At 41.6% G+C, this 15756-nt stretch overlaps 1 protein-coding gene across 1 annotated transcript in view; it reads right to left on the bottom strand.

The window, feature by feature from the left end:
• Positions 1–6240: 6240 nt before the first annotated feature.
• pik3cb (phosphatidylinositol-4,5-bisphosphate 3-kinase, catalytic subunit beta) overlaps positions 6241–15756 on the bottom strand; it is a 48409-nt gene continuing 38893 nt past the window's right edge. The window contains exons 17-24 of the mRNA XM_087850773.1: positions 15287–15483; positions 15087–15196; positions 14840–14918; positions 12994–13161; positions 12786–12909; positions 12518–12663; positions 8979–9111; positions 6241–8432 (exon numbers count right to left, since the gene is read on the bottom strand). Of these exons, the coding sequence (XP_087706899.1) occupies positions 8295–8432; positions 8979–9111; positions 12518–12663; positions 12786–12909; positions 12994–13161; positions 14840–14918; positions 15087–15196; positions 15287–15483 (1095 nt within the window). The 3' untranslated portion in view covers positions 6241–8294. The remainder of the gene's footprint in view (positions 8433–8978; positions 9112–12517; positions 12664–12785; positions 12910–12993; positions 13162–14839; positions 14919–15086; positions 15197–15286; positions 15484–15756) is intronic.

Genomic DNA, 15756 nt, shown 5'->3' with positions numbered 1-15756 from the left:
TTTTAAGATGTATATATTTGGATTCTTAAAGATATGGCTAATGAATAAGAAAATGAAGTGAGGCGTAAAAAGTGTAGAACGTAACTGTTTTGCCCTGGAATATCTGTTTGGATGCAAACATAATTTGTATACAGTGTTATCAGGGTGTAAAGGATGACACAGCAACCTCTGGATGCTGGAAAATGAAACCACGGAAAAATTTCTAAAAACTGCAGTACCCCTAACCGCCACATGGGCTGGCTCCAAAAGCAAATCACTAGTCATATAATTTCACGTGAAAATGTCCAGTTTTACAGAATTTAAAAGCATTCAGCATTAGTTTACAGCTAGGCCATTGTACCTGACACAAGCTATGAAGTCACAGAGGTCTGAATTTTGGACCCTTTTCGAAACAAGACAGGAAAGGCAGGAAAAAAAATGGCATAAATCAGTGGGTGACACTTTCTATGGCTTTTACTTTACTTAAAGTTTATGGTATTCCTACAAAATAATGGCTTGGACTAGAGTCACTCTTACTGGGTTTAGGGGGCTAAGCTGATGCATACATCATAAGCAATTGTTTTGGAAGGTGTGACTCAAAGGCACAGTGGGGTCAGAACCAGTAACTTTTCCCCCTTGTGCTATTTTAATGCCAAATGAAGGAATAATTCTGTATATCTTTATATGTACAGTTACTTTTAAAAACTAGGGAGGATGAAGTCCTTTCAAAATTTCTAGTTCTTATTGTATTGCGACTCTAGCCCATAAGTCTCTTCAGAAGTGTTGCCATTTGTACTGATAGGTGCTACATCTGTTCAGTTCTGGACTTAAGTAGTTCAGTGTCCTGAACATGACCTCTTCACTGTGTCTGTGTACTTTTTGGAGCATTTCTAATGGAAGTATATGATAAACTGTGTGGTGCAACCTGTCTAAAAGGTTTGTGCTTTAAATTCCAGTAAGAAAATCTACTGTTTTATTAGTCTGATACTTGGCACCAATTAGTCTGTGTATTGAACTTATATAGTTTATTAATGCAGCTTGCTAACATGGCTAGCCAGCCTTAGCTGATAACATAGCAAGCCAGCATCCCATATAAATAGGGTCACATTTGTCTCCAAAAAAACCTACCATGGTGGCAGGACAAAATGCTAATGTTGAGCCTTCTAAATGCCCACAAACAGTCACATCGAAGTAGCTACATCTATCTGTAATATACAGTCTGTGGTTTAGTGTGAAGTCATCAGTGATGTAATACTAATTATATTAATATGCAGCTGCTATTACAGATTTGTTCCTAACTTTTTCACATTTTAATAGTTGAAATTTTGAGCTTCATTTTATTTGCATTATATATAAAAACACCCAGCACGCCCCTGCGGGCGGGTTTATCCTTCAAGCTCGGGTCCTCTACCAGAGGCCTGGGAGCTTGAGGGTCCTGCGCAGTATTCTAGCTGTTCCCAGGACTGCGCTCTTCTGGACCGAGATCTCCGATGTTATTCCCAGGATCTGCTAGAGCCACTCGCCTAGCTCGGGAGTCACTGCACCTAGTGCTCCGATTACCACGGGGACCACCGTTACCTTCACCCTCCACATCTTCTCGAGCTCTTCTCTGAGCCCTTGGTATTTCTCCAGCTTCTCGTGTTCCTTCTTCCTGATATTGCTGTCATTGGGAACCGCTACATCGATCACTACGGCTGTCTTCTTCTGTTTGTCTACCACCACTATGTCCGGTTGGTTAGCCACCACCATTTGGTCCGTCTGTATCTGAAAGTCCCACAGGATCTTAGCTCGGTCATTCTCCACCACCCTTGGGGGCATCTCTCATTTTGACCTCGGGACTTCCAGGTTATACTCGGCACAGATGTTCCTGTACACTATGTCAGCCACTTGGTTATGGCGTTCCATGTATGCCCTGCCTGCTAGCATCTTGCACCCTGCTGTTATGTGCTGGATTGTCTCTGGGGCATCTTTACACAGCCTGCACCTGGGGTCTTGCCTGGTGTGATAGACCCCAGCCTCTATGGATCTTGTGCTCAGCGCTTGTTCTTGTGCTGCCATGATTAGTGCCTCTGTGCTGTCTTTCAGTTCAGCTTTGTCCAGCCACTGGTAGGATTTCTGGATATCAGCCACCTCCTCTATCTGCCGGTGGTACATACCGTTCAGGGGCCTGTCCTTCCATGATGGTTCCTCGTCTCCCTCCTCTTTCTTGGGTTTCTGCTGCCTGAGGTATTCATTGAGCACTCGGTCAGTTGGGGCCATCTTCCCAATGTGTTCTTGGATGTTCGTTGTCTCATCCTGGACTGTGGTGCTGACACTCACCAGTCCCCGGCCCCCTTCCTTCCGCTTAGCATACAGCCTCAGGGTGCTGGACTTGGGGTGAAACCCTCCATGCATGGTAAGGAGCTTTCTTGTCTTTATGTCAGTGGCTTCTATCTCCTCCTTTGGCCAGCCTATTACCCCTGCTGGGTACCTGATCACAGGCAGGGCGTAGGTGTTGATGGCCCGGATCTTGTTCTCCTCCAAGACTCCTCAGGACTTGCCTGACCCTCTGCAGGTACTTGGTGGTTGCAGCTTTTCTAGCGGCCTCTTCATGGTTCCCATTCGCCTGCGGGATCCCCAGGTACTTGTAACTGTCCTCTATGTCTGCAATGTTGCCTTCTGGTAGTTCAATCCCCTCAGTTCTGACTACCTTCCCTCTCTTTGTTACCATCCGACTACACTTCTCCAGTCCGAACGACATTCCAATGTCATTGCTGTATAGCCTGGTAGTGTGGATCAGTGAATCGATGTCTCGTTCACTCTTGGCATACAGCTTGATGTCATCCATGTACAGGAGGTGGCTGACAATTGCTCCGTTCCGTAGTCGGTATCCGTAGCCAGTCTTGTTAATGATCTCACTGAGGGGGTTTATGCCTATGCAGAACAGCAGTGGGGACAGAGCATCTCCTTGGTAGATCCCGCACTTGATGGTGACTTGTGCTATATGCTTGGAGTTGGCCTCTAGTGTTGTACACCACATCCCCATTGAGTTCCTGATGAAGGCTCTTAGGGTCCCGTTGATCTTGTACAATTCTAGGCATTCCAGTATCCAGCTGTGGGGCATTGAGTCATAGGCCTTCTTGTAATCAATCCAGGCAGTGCACAGGTGTAATATATATGTATATATATATGTATATATATATATACAGTGGGGCAAAAAAGTATTTAGTCAGCCACCGATTGTGCAAGTTCCCCCACTTAAAATGATGACAGAGGTCAGTAATTTGCACCAGAGGTACACTTCAACTGTGAGAGACAGAATGTGAAAAAAAAATCCATGAATTCACATGGTAGGATTTGTAAAGAATTTATTCGTAAATCAGGGTGGAAAATAAGTATTTGGTCACCTCAAACAAGGAAAATCCCTGGCTCTCACAGACCTGTAACGTCTTCTGTAAGAAGCTTTTCTGTCCCCCACTCGTTACCTGTATGAATGGCACCTGTTTGACCTCATCATCTGTATAAAAGACACCTGCCCCAGCCTCAACCAGTCAGACTCCAAACTCCGCCATGGCCAAGACCAAAGAGCTTTCGAAGGACACCAGGAAAAGAATTGTAGACCTGCACCAGACTGGGAAGAGTGAATCTACAATAGGCAAGCAGCTTGGTGTGAAAAAATCAACTGTGGGAGCAATCATCAGAAAATGGAAGACATACAAGACCACTGATAATCTCCCTCGATCTGGGGCTCCACGCAAGATCTCATCCCGTGGGGTCAAAATGATAATGAGAACGGTGAGCAAAGATCCCAGAACCACACGGGGGGTCCTGGTGAATGACCTGCAGAGAGCTGGGACCAAAGTAACAAAGGTCACCATCAGTAACACACTACAACGGCAGGGAATCAAATCCCGCAGTGCCAGACGTGTTCCGCTGCTGAAGCCAGTGCATGTCCAGGCCCGTCTGAAGTTTGCCAGAGAGCACATGGATGATACAGCAGAGGATTGGGAGAATGTCATGTGGTCAGATGAAACCAAAGTAGAACTTTTTGGTATAAACTCAACTCGTCGTGTTTGGAGGAAGAAGAATACTGAGTTGCATCCCAAGAACACCATACCTACTGTGAAGCATGGGGGTGGAAACATCATGCTATGGGGCTGTTTTTCTGCCAAGGGGACAGGACGACTGATCCGTGTTAAGGACAGAATGAATGGGGCCAAGTATCGTGAGATTTTGAGCCAAAACCTCCTTCCATCAGTGAGAACTTTGAAGATGAAATGAGGCTGGGTCTTCCAACATGACAATGATCCAAAACACACCGCCCGGGCAACAAAGGAGTGGCTCCGTAAGAAGCATTTGAAAGTCCTGGAGTGGCCTAGCCAGTCTCCAGACCTCAACCCCATAGAAAATCTGTGGCGGGAGTTGAAAGTCCGTGTTGCTTGGCGACAGCCCCAAAACATCACTGCTCTTGAGAAGATCTGCATGGAGGAATGGGCCAAAATACCAGCTACTGTGTGTGCAAACCTGGTAAAGACCTATAGTAAACGTTTGACCTCTGTTATTGCCAACAAAGGTTATGTTACAAAGTATTGAGTTGTATTTTTGTTATTGACCAAATACTTATTTTCCACCCTGATTTACAAATAAATTCTTTACAAATCCTACCATGTGAATTCATGGATTTTTTTTTCACATTCTGTCTCTCACAGTTGAAGTGTACCTCTGGTGCAAATTACTGACCTCTGTCATCATTTTAAGTGGGGGAACTTGCACAATCGGTGGCTGACTAAATACTTTTTTGCCCCACTGTACATACATACATACATACATACATATACACATATATACACACACACACAACCAGTCAAAAGTTTGGACACACCTTCTTTATTTTCATGACTGTTTGCACACTCCTTGCATTGGATGAGCTTCATTATGTAGTCACCTGAAGTTGTTTTCCAACTATTTTGAATAAATCCCCAGTGTCAAATTTGTTGGAAAAAAAAAAAAATTGTTTTCACCCAGTATACACAATATCTGACACTGTGCCTACACTCCCTACGACCAAAGCTTCTACAGGTTACTGTATTATGTAACTGCACTGAAGAACAACACACGTACAGCAGATGAGTCACACAGAGCACTGATTGTAGCCCGAGTGAAAGCGAATCAATAATTGATGATCTCTGGAGGTAGTGACTTTGTTAGCATTGTCCACAGAGAAAAATAAAAATCAGTCCCTGAGTCATCCAAACAGCAATAAAGGGCATTTTTGTACCGCTCAGACACAAAAGGAGCTTCATGATGAGCAGGGTGGCATTTATAAAAATCCCCTATGGTCCTCTAACTGTAGAGATAGGAGGTGAAAAACAGCGCTACTGACATGTGCAAGTTTGATGACTGAATTTTATTTAGCTGCTTTTGTTTTTCAACTCTACACTTACCAGCTAATTTCACTGGTGGAAATATTATTTTTTTAACTACGTGCAAATTTATGCATGCAGCCAGATTATTAAAGCCACCTATACCTAAATTCAGCTCGCTCCCACCCTGCCAGAAAAGCTCTGACTTTTCAAGGTATGTGCTAAAGACCTCTGAGTTCATCTGTTGGGTGAGTCACCAAGAAGTTAATGGCATATAAGTTGAAAGGTGCAGTGAGACGGTTCTGCAGATTAGCAGTTCAATCTAATTGAGAACTGGGGAATTTGGAAACTAAAGCAGCATTAACAGTCATGTTCCTATAGCCGTTTTTGAACGTTTTATTCAGTGCAGTAAGGGCCATTTTCCTACTAAAACATGTTTCTGCAGTGGACACGTACCAGCATGGGAACATGGGATTATTTATAATACACAAACTGGTCTTTAAAAAAAAAAAAGTTGCCTGCAGTTTTTGCTAGAGGCCATCACATTTTTGTAAAATTTCAGAGGGTTTGAAACCTTCTGCCCTTTTGATATTTTTCATTTAAATTAAAATAGAGGAGAATATTAAATAGTAAGGGGGCTTACCATTTATGTACATACAACTCTCAGAAATGAGGGAAACTTCTCTTATAACTAGACTCGCTCATTTCTGGATGTATACAAACTGGTTTGACTTTCATATTTTTTAGCAAAAATAGCTGTCGAAAATAGGCCTGTGTATATTTCTGGTCTAGAATCAAAAAGTTCTCTTGCCTCTTAGAAGAGGGAAAAAAAAAATATCCATAGACCTATGTAGGCGCAGAAGTCACTCAGCCCACATCAAGCAGCAGAATAGAAAAAGACCACAGACAGAAATGCAGCACAGTGGAAAATAAATTTAATAAAACTCCTATGAAAACAGAAACCAGCAAAACATTAAAAGCCTGTACATTTGACAATATCCAGTGTCTGAGACTTCTGAAGGCAGGTAGTGCAAAATGCAGCTGCATCACACATAAACCAGCAGGCAAAACCATTACAGGCTTGGGCCCGGGACCAATGTTTCATATGATTAGATATGGTTCATATACTGGGATATTGCACCAAAAAAAAAAAAAAAAAAAAAAGAAAAAAGAAAAATTCCAAACAGACGCAGATGCTGGTAGAGCACCATATGTTGAAACAAGTAAATAGCTTTACATTGCAGTGTAATGTCCCTACTGATAAATCCCACCCACACAGGTCCAGACTTCAGACTCCGCCCACATCTGCTTGTATGAGGACAAAAAGCCCTTTCAGCACTCCTTCCAATTAACCTGTGGGCACCTGAACAGGCCACCGTCATGTCTGCTCACTTTAATGGAAAAGTTGAGCTATCAGTCTCACCAGAAGCATTTTTGTATCATTTTTAACACTTCAGGTCACATGACATGACTGGGCCCGTCTTTTAAGCATCCTTGTGAGTTGCTCCGTCAGTAGAGAATGCCCTTAAATGATGATTTTCATCTTTGCCGGTCCAGAAGACACATCTTCCTCACTGGAGCCTGTGTGGGAGGGGTGGGGGCAGCTCACTCAGCAGTACCATGCAGCTTGTCTCACTGACAAGGAAGTCAGTAATGTTACTCATCCCATGTCTGAAAGGGGCTAAATACACTTAAATAGAGCGGCACATATCTGCACATTCGATGGAAACAGACCGTTAAAAATACAGTAGAAAAAAGAAAAAAGAAAAGAAACTGCTAAACATTTTTTCTGTTTTGGTCCTACCATGTTAAAAGCATCAGTTATTTCTCAGTGTACTTGGTGGCTGTAATGCGTTGAATTCTTTAAAAAGGAGGACAGTCTGGGGTAGTGGTAACTGGCAGGCAATAACACTTTGGCCAACAATGCTTTTGATTTGACAAAGAGACGACGCACATTGTCAATTCAGAATAAAATAAACTAGAATGAACTGTTTAGTTTATTAAAAGACTATTTAAAATTTCTTATATATGCCTCTCTATAAACATTCCAGTGTTCAACGGTCCAAGTGAAGTGAGATTCAGACAGTGGACCAGTAGGCTCAGAGCATCTCTCGCATCAGTCCTTCTCTTTCATCATTTCCCTCACAAGTTGACTTTGTGGACTTGTACTCTTGCACATCCACATCCTGGGATACATTCTTAAATGGCAGAGGAAAAAGAAATGTCCGAAACGATACAATCTTCCTGAATGTTCTTTTAGGCACACTGAGACGGGAAGCGAGTGTTAAGATGCACTTCCTGTGGCGCACACCGTTTTAAGACACAGAGTCAGATGTTTTTTTTTTTTTCTTGTCTATTTCATTCTGTCCTTTCTACACCCATCTCTTAGCTCTACTTAAACAAGTTCAGGGGTGTGGGCACAACATGCACTCCATCAGGGTCTGTTCAGGCAGAGTTTCAAGTCCATCTGACATAACTCAGCCACTCCTAAATTTTATCTTGTTAGCCAGTAGTTCAGCCTGTTCTGTGTGGAGTTTTGTCTGAGAAGGTTTAGCGTGAGCACAGTGGGTGCTTCAGTTCCCTTCCTTTGGCTGCGTGCTCCATGGGCTTTCGTGCCTGTGCAAAATCTGCAATGACATTACCCACCGTGATTCCACTGAAATGTCACTTGACCGTGAATGAAGATGGCTCACGGGGCACCGTGCCAGTGTGATGCAAGGTGAGGAGGGATACAGCAAGTAAGGATGCAGAGTAGCTTAACTGAAGAACGAGGGGGCAGATTTTATTCTGTATAGTACAGGAGGGGGGCGACTCTGCTCAAGTTTTGGATATTCTGCTAGATTCCCTTCTTTAAATTAGGGTCTCTGTCACCCTGTCTCCTTGGCACATCCTGCCCCTTCCCTCACACTCTCACGTTCCCTCACTGCGTCCTCTTGGCACCTCTCCCCTAGCCTTTGAAAGGTTACAGCTGCCCTAAGACCGGTTGTCTTTGGCCACATTGTGGGCCATCCAGTTCACTTTAGTTGTCCAGCTCTCTCTCAGGGCTTCATCAAACTTCTGGCGGAACTGCTTGAGGGCCTCCTCATCAGTTTTACCCAGAGCCAGGGAGTCCTGAAAAGGGAGCGGAAAGTAAGACAGGATAAGTCATGGGGGCAGGAGGATGAAGATGTAGTCTCCTTGCATACATGCGGACACTCAGTTATTTAAAATGTTATAGATACATGTATCTGTAGAGTACCAATTTGGAGAATATTAATATTTTTATAAAAAGATTCTACGCTGAAATCTGGAAGACAAATCACCCCCATATGAATTAACTTCATGAAGACATAATGGTCGAAAAATAGCAAGGTTTAGGAACAATGACTGAATTACTGACACTGAAGAAATATGTTAGTATCAAGATTCTTACGAAGGTCCTGAAGCTATAAGCAGCTCTTTTTTTAAGATGATTTATGGAAATTAAAATTAAAGGTAGGGGTCTAAAAAGAAAACGGGATGATATGGATGCAAAGCTAAGCCAAAATATTTGGTTAATCTTTATAAAATACTGTTATGTTTGTGCATTCCACCACTACAACACTATCTATACATGCACACTGTAACAGAACTACAGTTTTTGTGCTCTCCTTGCATCTCCACTTGTGACTGTCGTACCTTTAAGTACTGGATGTCTTTAACTGAAGTGAGCTCAGGTAGTCCAGCAGTCAGCATGAGGGCAAACAGTGTAATGAAGAGGTTGCCATTCTTCCTCAAGATTAGATAGGCCTCCTCACAGTACTGTCGGAAACTACCGGAGCACACAGAGACAAACACATGTTAGTCATTTTGGAACATGGTTTCAATTTTTTGCTTTCTAATGAAGTCTATTGTATTTTCTTAAAAACAAATAAAAAACAAAAACCATAAATCAGTCAGATTTTATCTGCACCAATGTGAAAGCAAAAGCTAAAAGAGAACATGCGAAAAGTACCATCCATTGAAACTCAATGGAGTTGTTAAGAGAGGTGGAAAAAGGCTTGAGAAAAACTTCTCTGCTGTGGCTCTAAATCGCTCCCTTTTAAAATTGTGAGATGGGGCTTTAGGGGATGATTCACTCGTCAATCAAACCCCATCTTTCTTGAACTTTATTATAAAGGTTTTTTTTCCCCCATTCCTAAAACCAATACAATGTTCTAAAATACATTTCAGTTTTCTAACAAAACCTTATGCACAGAATTTCTTAGTGCAGCACAGACTGCTGGCCACTGAACCCATTACAAAAATAACTGTTGTGCCCATTTGATTCAAGTTTTGTTTTTCCAGGAAACCGTAAATACAGACTATAACTGAGCAAAAAAACCCAAAACAAAAAGAACAAAAACTCAGTTTGTATGCATGTTTTTATTGCAGTTCACTTCATAACTGTATTTGAGTTATTTGATGTATAAAACAATGCTAAATTGACTTGTTTTTATACTGAGCTTTTCTACTCAACCTGAGCACTCAAAGTGCTTCACACAACTTGCCTCATTCACACCAGCACTTTTTTCTATGCTTTTTTCAATACAAGAGCTTTCTATCCAACATTCACATGCATTCATGCTCTACCTCCTGAGCTACAACCACCCATGCTAACAAAGTACACAAGTCAGTGATTGTGATTCAGGGTTTTTGTTTACACTGTTTGTTGCTAGCAACACAAATGTGTCTGAGTTAAAGGATGGACCAACACGCTCTTCGTAACGTGACACACTTCCTTTTCACCATGCAGTAACTCGCTGCACTCATGACTTTGTCTCTGCTTGTAAGAAGCATTTTGAATCCACCTTTTTCCTTGCGGACTTCTGAAGGACACAATCACAGTTGCTCTTCTAGCTTTAGTAAGAGCTTGCTGCATATTTTTTTAAGCACGCAAAGACCACAAAAAGACACCTCTGATAAATACTTCTTGTGATCCAGAGGGAAATGATGATCTGCTTGCCAACTGTCACATTTTGTGCACAATGTGCCAGATATTAAACCACAACTGACGCAGCAATGCTCCGCTACTCCACTTTTCTTTTTACAGTATGCTTTGCTGAGTGATAAAGGTTATTTTCAAGCTCATGCTCATGTCATGCAGGATGTGCATCTCTGCGCTGCTCTTCACCAGCGCACTGCTGTGCAGATTAGTTGTTGGATAACTTCAAATGTCGCTTCAGCATACTGGGTCTTATGCATGCAGATATGTAGTAATTGTAATTAAACATTTAATGCCTTGGGCTGGTCTTTAAGTTCTTCAGTAGTAATGAAGACATCATTTATATGATTGGTTCATTTATTGCTCAATTATAGTAACTTCAGCTGCAGAAACATTTGATGTTTCACAGGACTTGCTTCTAGGAATCTACCTTCTTGTGAGACAGTTACAAATGCAGATATGCATATAGGCCACAATAACAGATTACTGTACCACACGGGTATTTCCACTTCACAAAATGAATCATCTACTTGTTCCACAACAGATCAGAACTTTGTAAACAACAGAGAGCAATTGCCTCGTAATGCCTTTGCACACCTCCGCCAACGTGCACCTCATTTTGCAAACACAATACATGCACCATTCCACGTGACCGACATGTCTGAGCTTAGGTATCATTATCGCTGAGCAATAACTTAATGTAGTATCAAACCCATATTTTTCTTGACTTGGCAGCAGCAGCTCTGCACAGGTTTTTCTTTTTTTAAACTTTTTTCTTTCCTTTAGCAAAAGAAAAAGAACCAGCAACAACCGTTACCAGAACAGCTTTTAGATTACTAGAGAACATAATGCCTTACATGGATGTTTTCTATTATATTTGGATTGTCCAAATTTCATATAAAGGAAGAATAAAAGTAGAAAGCTGTATCCTTCACTGAGCACATTTTTGCTCAGTGACACATGGTGGTCACCAAGTCTCTACTGCCAACTGCTGGAGGGAGAAGGTACTGCACTGACACTGCTGAAGAAGCTGTGATGTCATTCCTATGTGGCTGTAACCATTTTTTTTTTTTTTTTTTTTTTTAAGTTTGCAGAATATCACTTCAGAGTTACTTATTTAGAAATACAAATGGAAATTGAGCATTTTCTGTCATGAAATGTATGTAGCTTTTTCATAGCATGATGAAGTCAGTTGCAATTTTCAGGATGGTAAATCAAGAAGAAAAAAAAAAAAATCAACCAAGAAACAACAACTTAACATTTTAGTCTACTATCAACTTACCAATCATACACTGGTGAGTTGCTAAAACCTTTTACTCAGCTCCATTATAGTAAGGGCATGTTTCTAGGTCTCTCTAAAATGCTGACTCTTGAATCCTCACCAAGAACAGGAAAGCATATCAGATCACTCCGGTTCTCTGATCTCTACACAGACTTCTGTCAAAGAACTGATTTCAAAGCACTGAATAGCTTTGAGAGAAAATGCATTTCTGATCTGCTCGTATGAATAAAGTTTGTGTACGTCCCCAAAGTTAAAACAAAACTGGAGAACCAGTGTTCAGATACATGAAGTGTAAAAGCTGAACTCCTGTAGTTCTTTTGAAACTATGTTTTATCAAGTATTGAGCTATCTACTTCCACCCACTAGACGTCAATTTAGGAGGTTTCTGGGTATGAGTGGAAACTATGTTTCTGTAGAAAATTCTCAGTAATAGTTTAAGTTTGACCAGATTGTGTAGCCAGTCTGCGCCATTTAAATGAAATGAAGAATGCTGTCTTAAATGCATGCTGCCAAAGTCCTTCTGTTGCTGCACCCCCTGTTCTGGCTGCCCCCTGATGGTCCACACTATACTGCAACATTTACTCTCTTCAGTTGTAAAGCTTTTTATTTTTGTCTTGTATTAAAATAGTTACATTTTCCTGTATGAGTGCTAATAATAATAATAATAATAATACATTTCACCATGACGTAGTTTACAAAAGGCACTTCTGGTAGCCGTCTTGTTAAAGTGTGCCACACAAACTTAGCATCAGACAGGAAAACCAGAATTAGGGCTTTAAACTGTACTTGCTGGTTTATTATTAGTCCAAACAGAGTAAGCTATCAAATCTAAATGAATATCAAATTAATCTTAATGATACAAAAACTTGACTAAATTGCAATAAATGGTTGAAGTTACAGTTTGAATCACTTACAGTGGTTCGTGTGAACAGAGGTGCTGGGGCTGGAGGTAAACAGCAAAGTGAAACAAACCTGCCAAACTTTTCTGTGTTTCCAGTCTTGCCCTGTTGTATGACGTGGATGAAGTCGTGTGTGAGGATAAACGGAACACGCTCCCTTTTGATGCCAAACTTGGACTTGAAGTTGCCCAGGATGTGACCGAAGTCTATGTGAAAGAGCTAAAAAAAGAAAAAAAACAAAACAAAACAAAACAAAAAAAACCACAAGGCCAATCAGTGAAGCCTGTGGAATCAGGAAAAACCAGGTGGAGAATGGAAAAAGAAAACTCAGATTGTCTAACCTGTCCATTGCTGCGGACCATGATGTTGTCACTGTGCCGATCTCCAATACCCAGGACATAAGTGGCTACACAGTAGCCTGCACATGACAGAGTGAACTCCTCAATGGCCCGGTCAAGAGCATCACTGTAAATGCACAACCACAAACAACACTTTTAAGATCGTTTCTGAGGCTGCAGTCTTTTATCTGATCACCGGGCTCCAGCTTACCCAGAGTTCCTCTCTTTGAGCCAGTTAAGCAAAGCATCCTTGTTGAATGCCGCAGCTGCTGCTACATTGCTGCTGGTCAGCTGGATGTTGGCGATTGTTTCTGCAGATGAGACGACCTCAATCAGCCCGGTGCGGTCGCCTGTTGCCAAGCAACCATAGGGTACAATTCTGTATAGACGGAGGAGAGCGTAACAATATCAGAACATTTCTTCTTATTAATTTTGATTTATACATGGATAGACACTTAGACACTTGAAATATCTGATGTAGTGACTTTTGTCCTTTAACATACAAATGAAGTAATTCTCAGATCTTGCTCAGTAATACATGTGTGACAGGTTTCTGGGTAAGTAGATAAATGTAACCGTGAGGTTTTTTTTTCCCCCAACTCTCTTTTTGCACTCCCAGTGTGGAACAATACTTTGTTATGCGGTTGGTCATGTTATCACCAATGTTTTCACTTTAACTTCCTTCAGTTCCACAGCAGCAGGTCCTTGTTTTGTGACGTGGACCTCCTTACAATGACCTCTTCACTGTTCTATTAAACACAGCGCCCGCCTAGTCTTTTAAACCCAATACTCTACATTTAGAGTAGGCTTAGGTTAGAGATTTTATTAGCAGTTTGACAGACTTTAATGGAGACCAAATGCCTTAAATGCGTTTCTTTCTCAGTCTAACTCGTAAATTAAAAAGCAAAGTAAAATATACTAGAGACAACTGACAAGGAAGATTGCATGTGATAAAATATCTCAGTATTTTTATTATATCGTCCCTGTTTTTATTCCCAGTGTCCCACTGCTTTTGAACTGTGAACCCGTGTCCCTGTAATCTGAAGCACTGGCCACAGGCTCAACTGTCAAAACACCCCCTCCACTGTTTAGCTCCAGATGTGTAGGTCTATGTGTTCTGTCACCATGTAACCATGTTTTGTTTTAAATAGATTTTCCCTGAGAAAGTTACTCTTTAGTGCCCCCTTCTGGCATGACCTGGTGTAACATGCACAAATCTGTCTGTTCTATGATGTCATCAGAAAGTGCATGCTATTGTTTGGGGAAAGACTTCTCCTGTTCTCCTGTTCTCTGCTGTAGTGGCAATTGTCTCCCTTAAGATGGTCTTTAAGGGCATTGTCGGTATGTAATTCTGTTCCATCCTTACTAATGAACAAATCTACTTGTAGAAATGTGATTGCAGTGTTTACTTAATAGAAACGTTTGTAAAGAGAGGATTCGCTAACGCTTTTGGCTAGACAAGTCATTTGTACCGTTTTTGTGTATTTGTCCTCACCTATGATTTCTAAGAGCATTTTATGTTATTTCTCAGTTTTACCCTACTTCAACTGGCCTAAGTAAAGGGAGTGAAGTCAAACCCTCTTGTCATTTTGAAGAGGAGTTTAGTCTGAATGTCGACTCTAGCAAGGCGTTAGAGGCAGAGGACATTACACTATGTATAGAGAGGGTTTTTGCAAAGTGTGAAGTGTGGATTTGATTAAAAGGTTTTTGCCTTTCAGAATTGCACAGAAAATTGAATTTCTGGGGTTGATGCAGCTTTTAGAGAGCAACCCTGTGTAACATATGTACACAGCATGTTCAAGTAATCCTAAAGAAAAATGATGGGGTCATTTTTTAAATATTATTATCTATTAGCAATGGAATATATGGATCAGGGTGTAGTACATGCGTGCCTGTACACAACTCTGTATACATGTTTAGAAAATGAGGCCAGAGGTCTAACTAGCATGGGGAGATAACGCTCTTGAGAGATCCTCCCTCCCCACAGAGCACAGGAAGAAGAAAAACAATCTTGGCAAAAATCTGTCAGTCTAACACGCACACACACAAAAACTCACCTGAGGTCCAGATTTGCCTCCTTCCAGAGAAGGTCCATTAACCTCAAAATCTGGAGGGTCAACATGTCTTGTCTTAGGTCTAGGAGTAAAAGTCAAGATGAATACTGGGAAAGTGCCTCAGTTTGGGAAAAAAAAGGGCAATATTAAGCTAGAAGGACGACTTTTCTCCTTCCATTCCTTTGCCACTTCCTGCTTCTTTTAATCTCCACCTTTCCAAACCCCCCCTCCCCCCTTCTCTGATCCCTACCGTCTCCATTCTTAAAGATGATTCCCAGGGTGTCTCCACTCAGCAGCTTGTTGTTGTAAACAATCCAGAGGGGCTTCATCTTTGAGTCCATATACCGACACTTCTCCACACTGTAGAGAGAAAAAAGGCCCATCAGCTTCCTGTAAGAGCAAAGATTCTCACACTCCGGTATAAATACATAAAAACTTGTGTAATCTTACTTGATGTCAGACAGCAGGACACTGGGGTTTAGAGGGGAGTGAAGGTCTGAAAGAGTCTCCGAGTATCCACTCTGTCTTAAACATGTCATCATGGCCTCCTTGGTCAACATTGCTTCCTTGGTTTTACTACGAGTGTTCTTGATGGTCCCTAATTTAATCAGCTCATTGACTGACTTTAGCTTACTCAGGGCTTCCACCTGGAGTATCAAGAGAACAACAATGTAACAGAACCAAACATACAGGTTTGATTTAACCCAGTGAACAAAGTTCTCCTGTTACTAAGAACTGATATCATTCTCCTGAAATAGACAACGTCAGCATTGTGTCACCACTGTGTATATGCTACCAAACAGGAAATTTGGCCAGATAAATGATAAGGAAGTCACAGGATGATTTGAGAAGAGACTGTCAAAACCAACAGTGTAGGGGCCAAAGGTCAGCAGGCAGGATGGGTGACAATGCTGACACAG

The sequence above is a fragment of the Neolamprologus brichardi genome, chromosome 14 (genome assembly GCF_056152115.1).
Source record: "Neolamprologus brichardi isolate AB-2024 chromosome 14, ASM5615211v1, whole genome shotgun sequence".
NCBI lineage: Eukaryota > Metazoa > Chordata > Actinopteri > Cichliformes > Cichlidae > Neolamprologus > Neolamprologus brichardi.
Note: the sequence above shows the minus strand (reverse complement) of the source record. Positions and strands in the feature narration are given on the sequence as shown.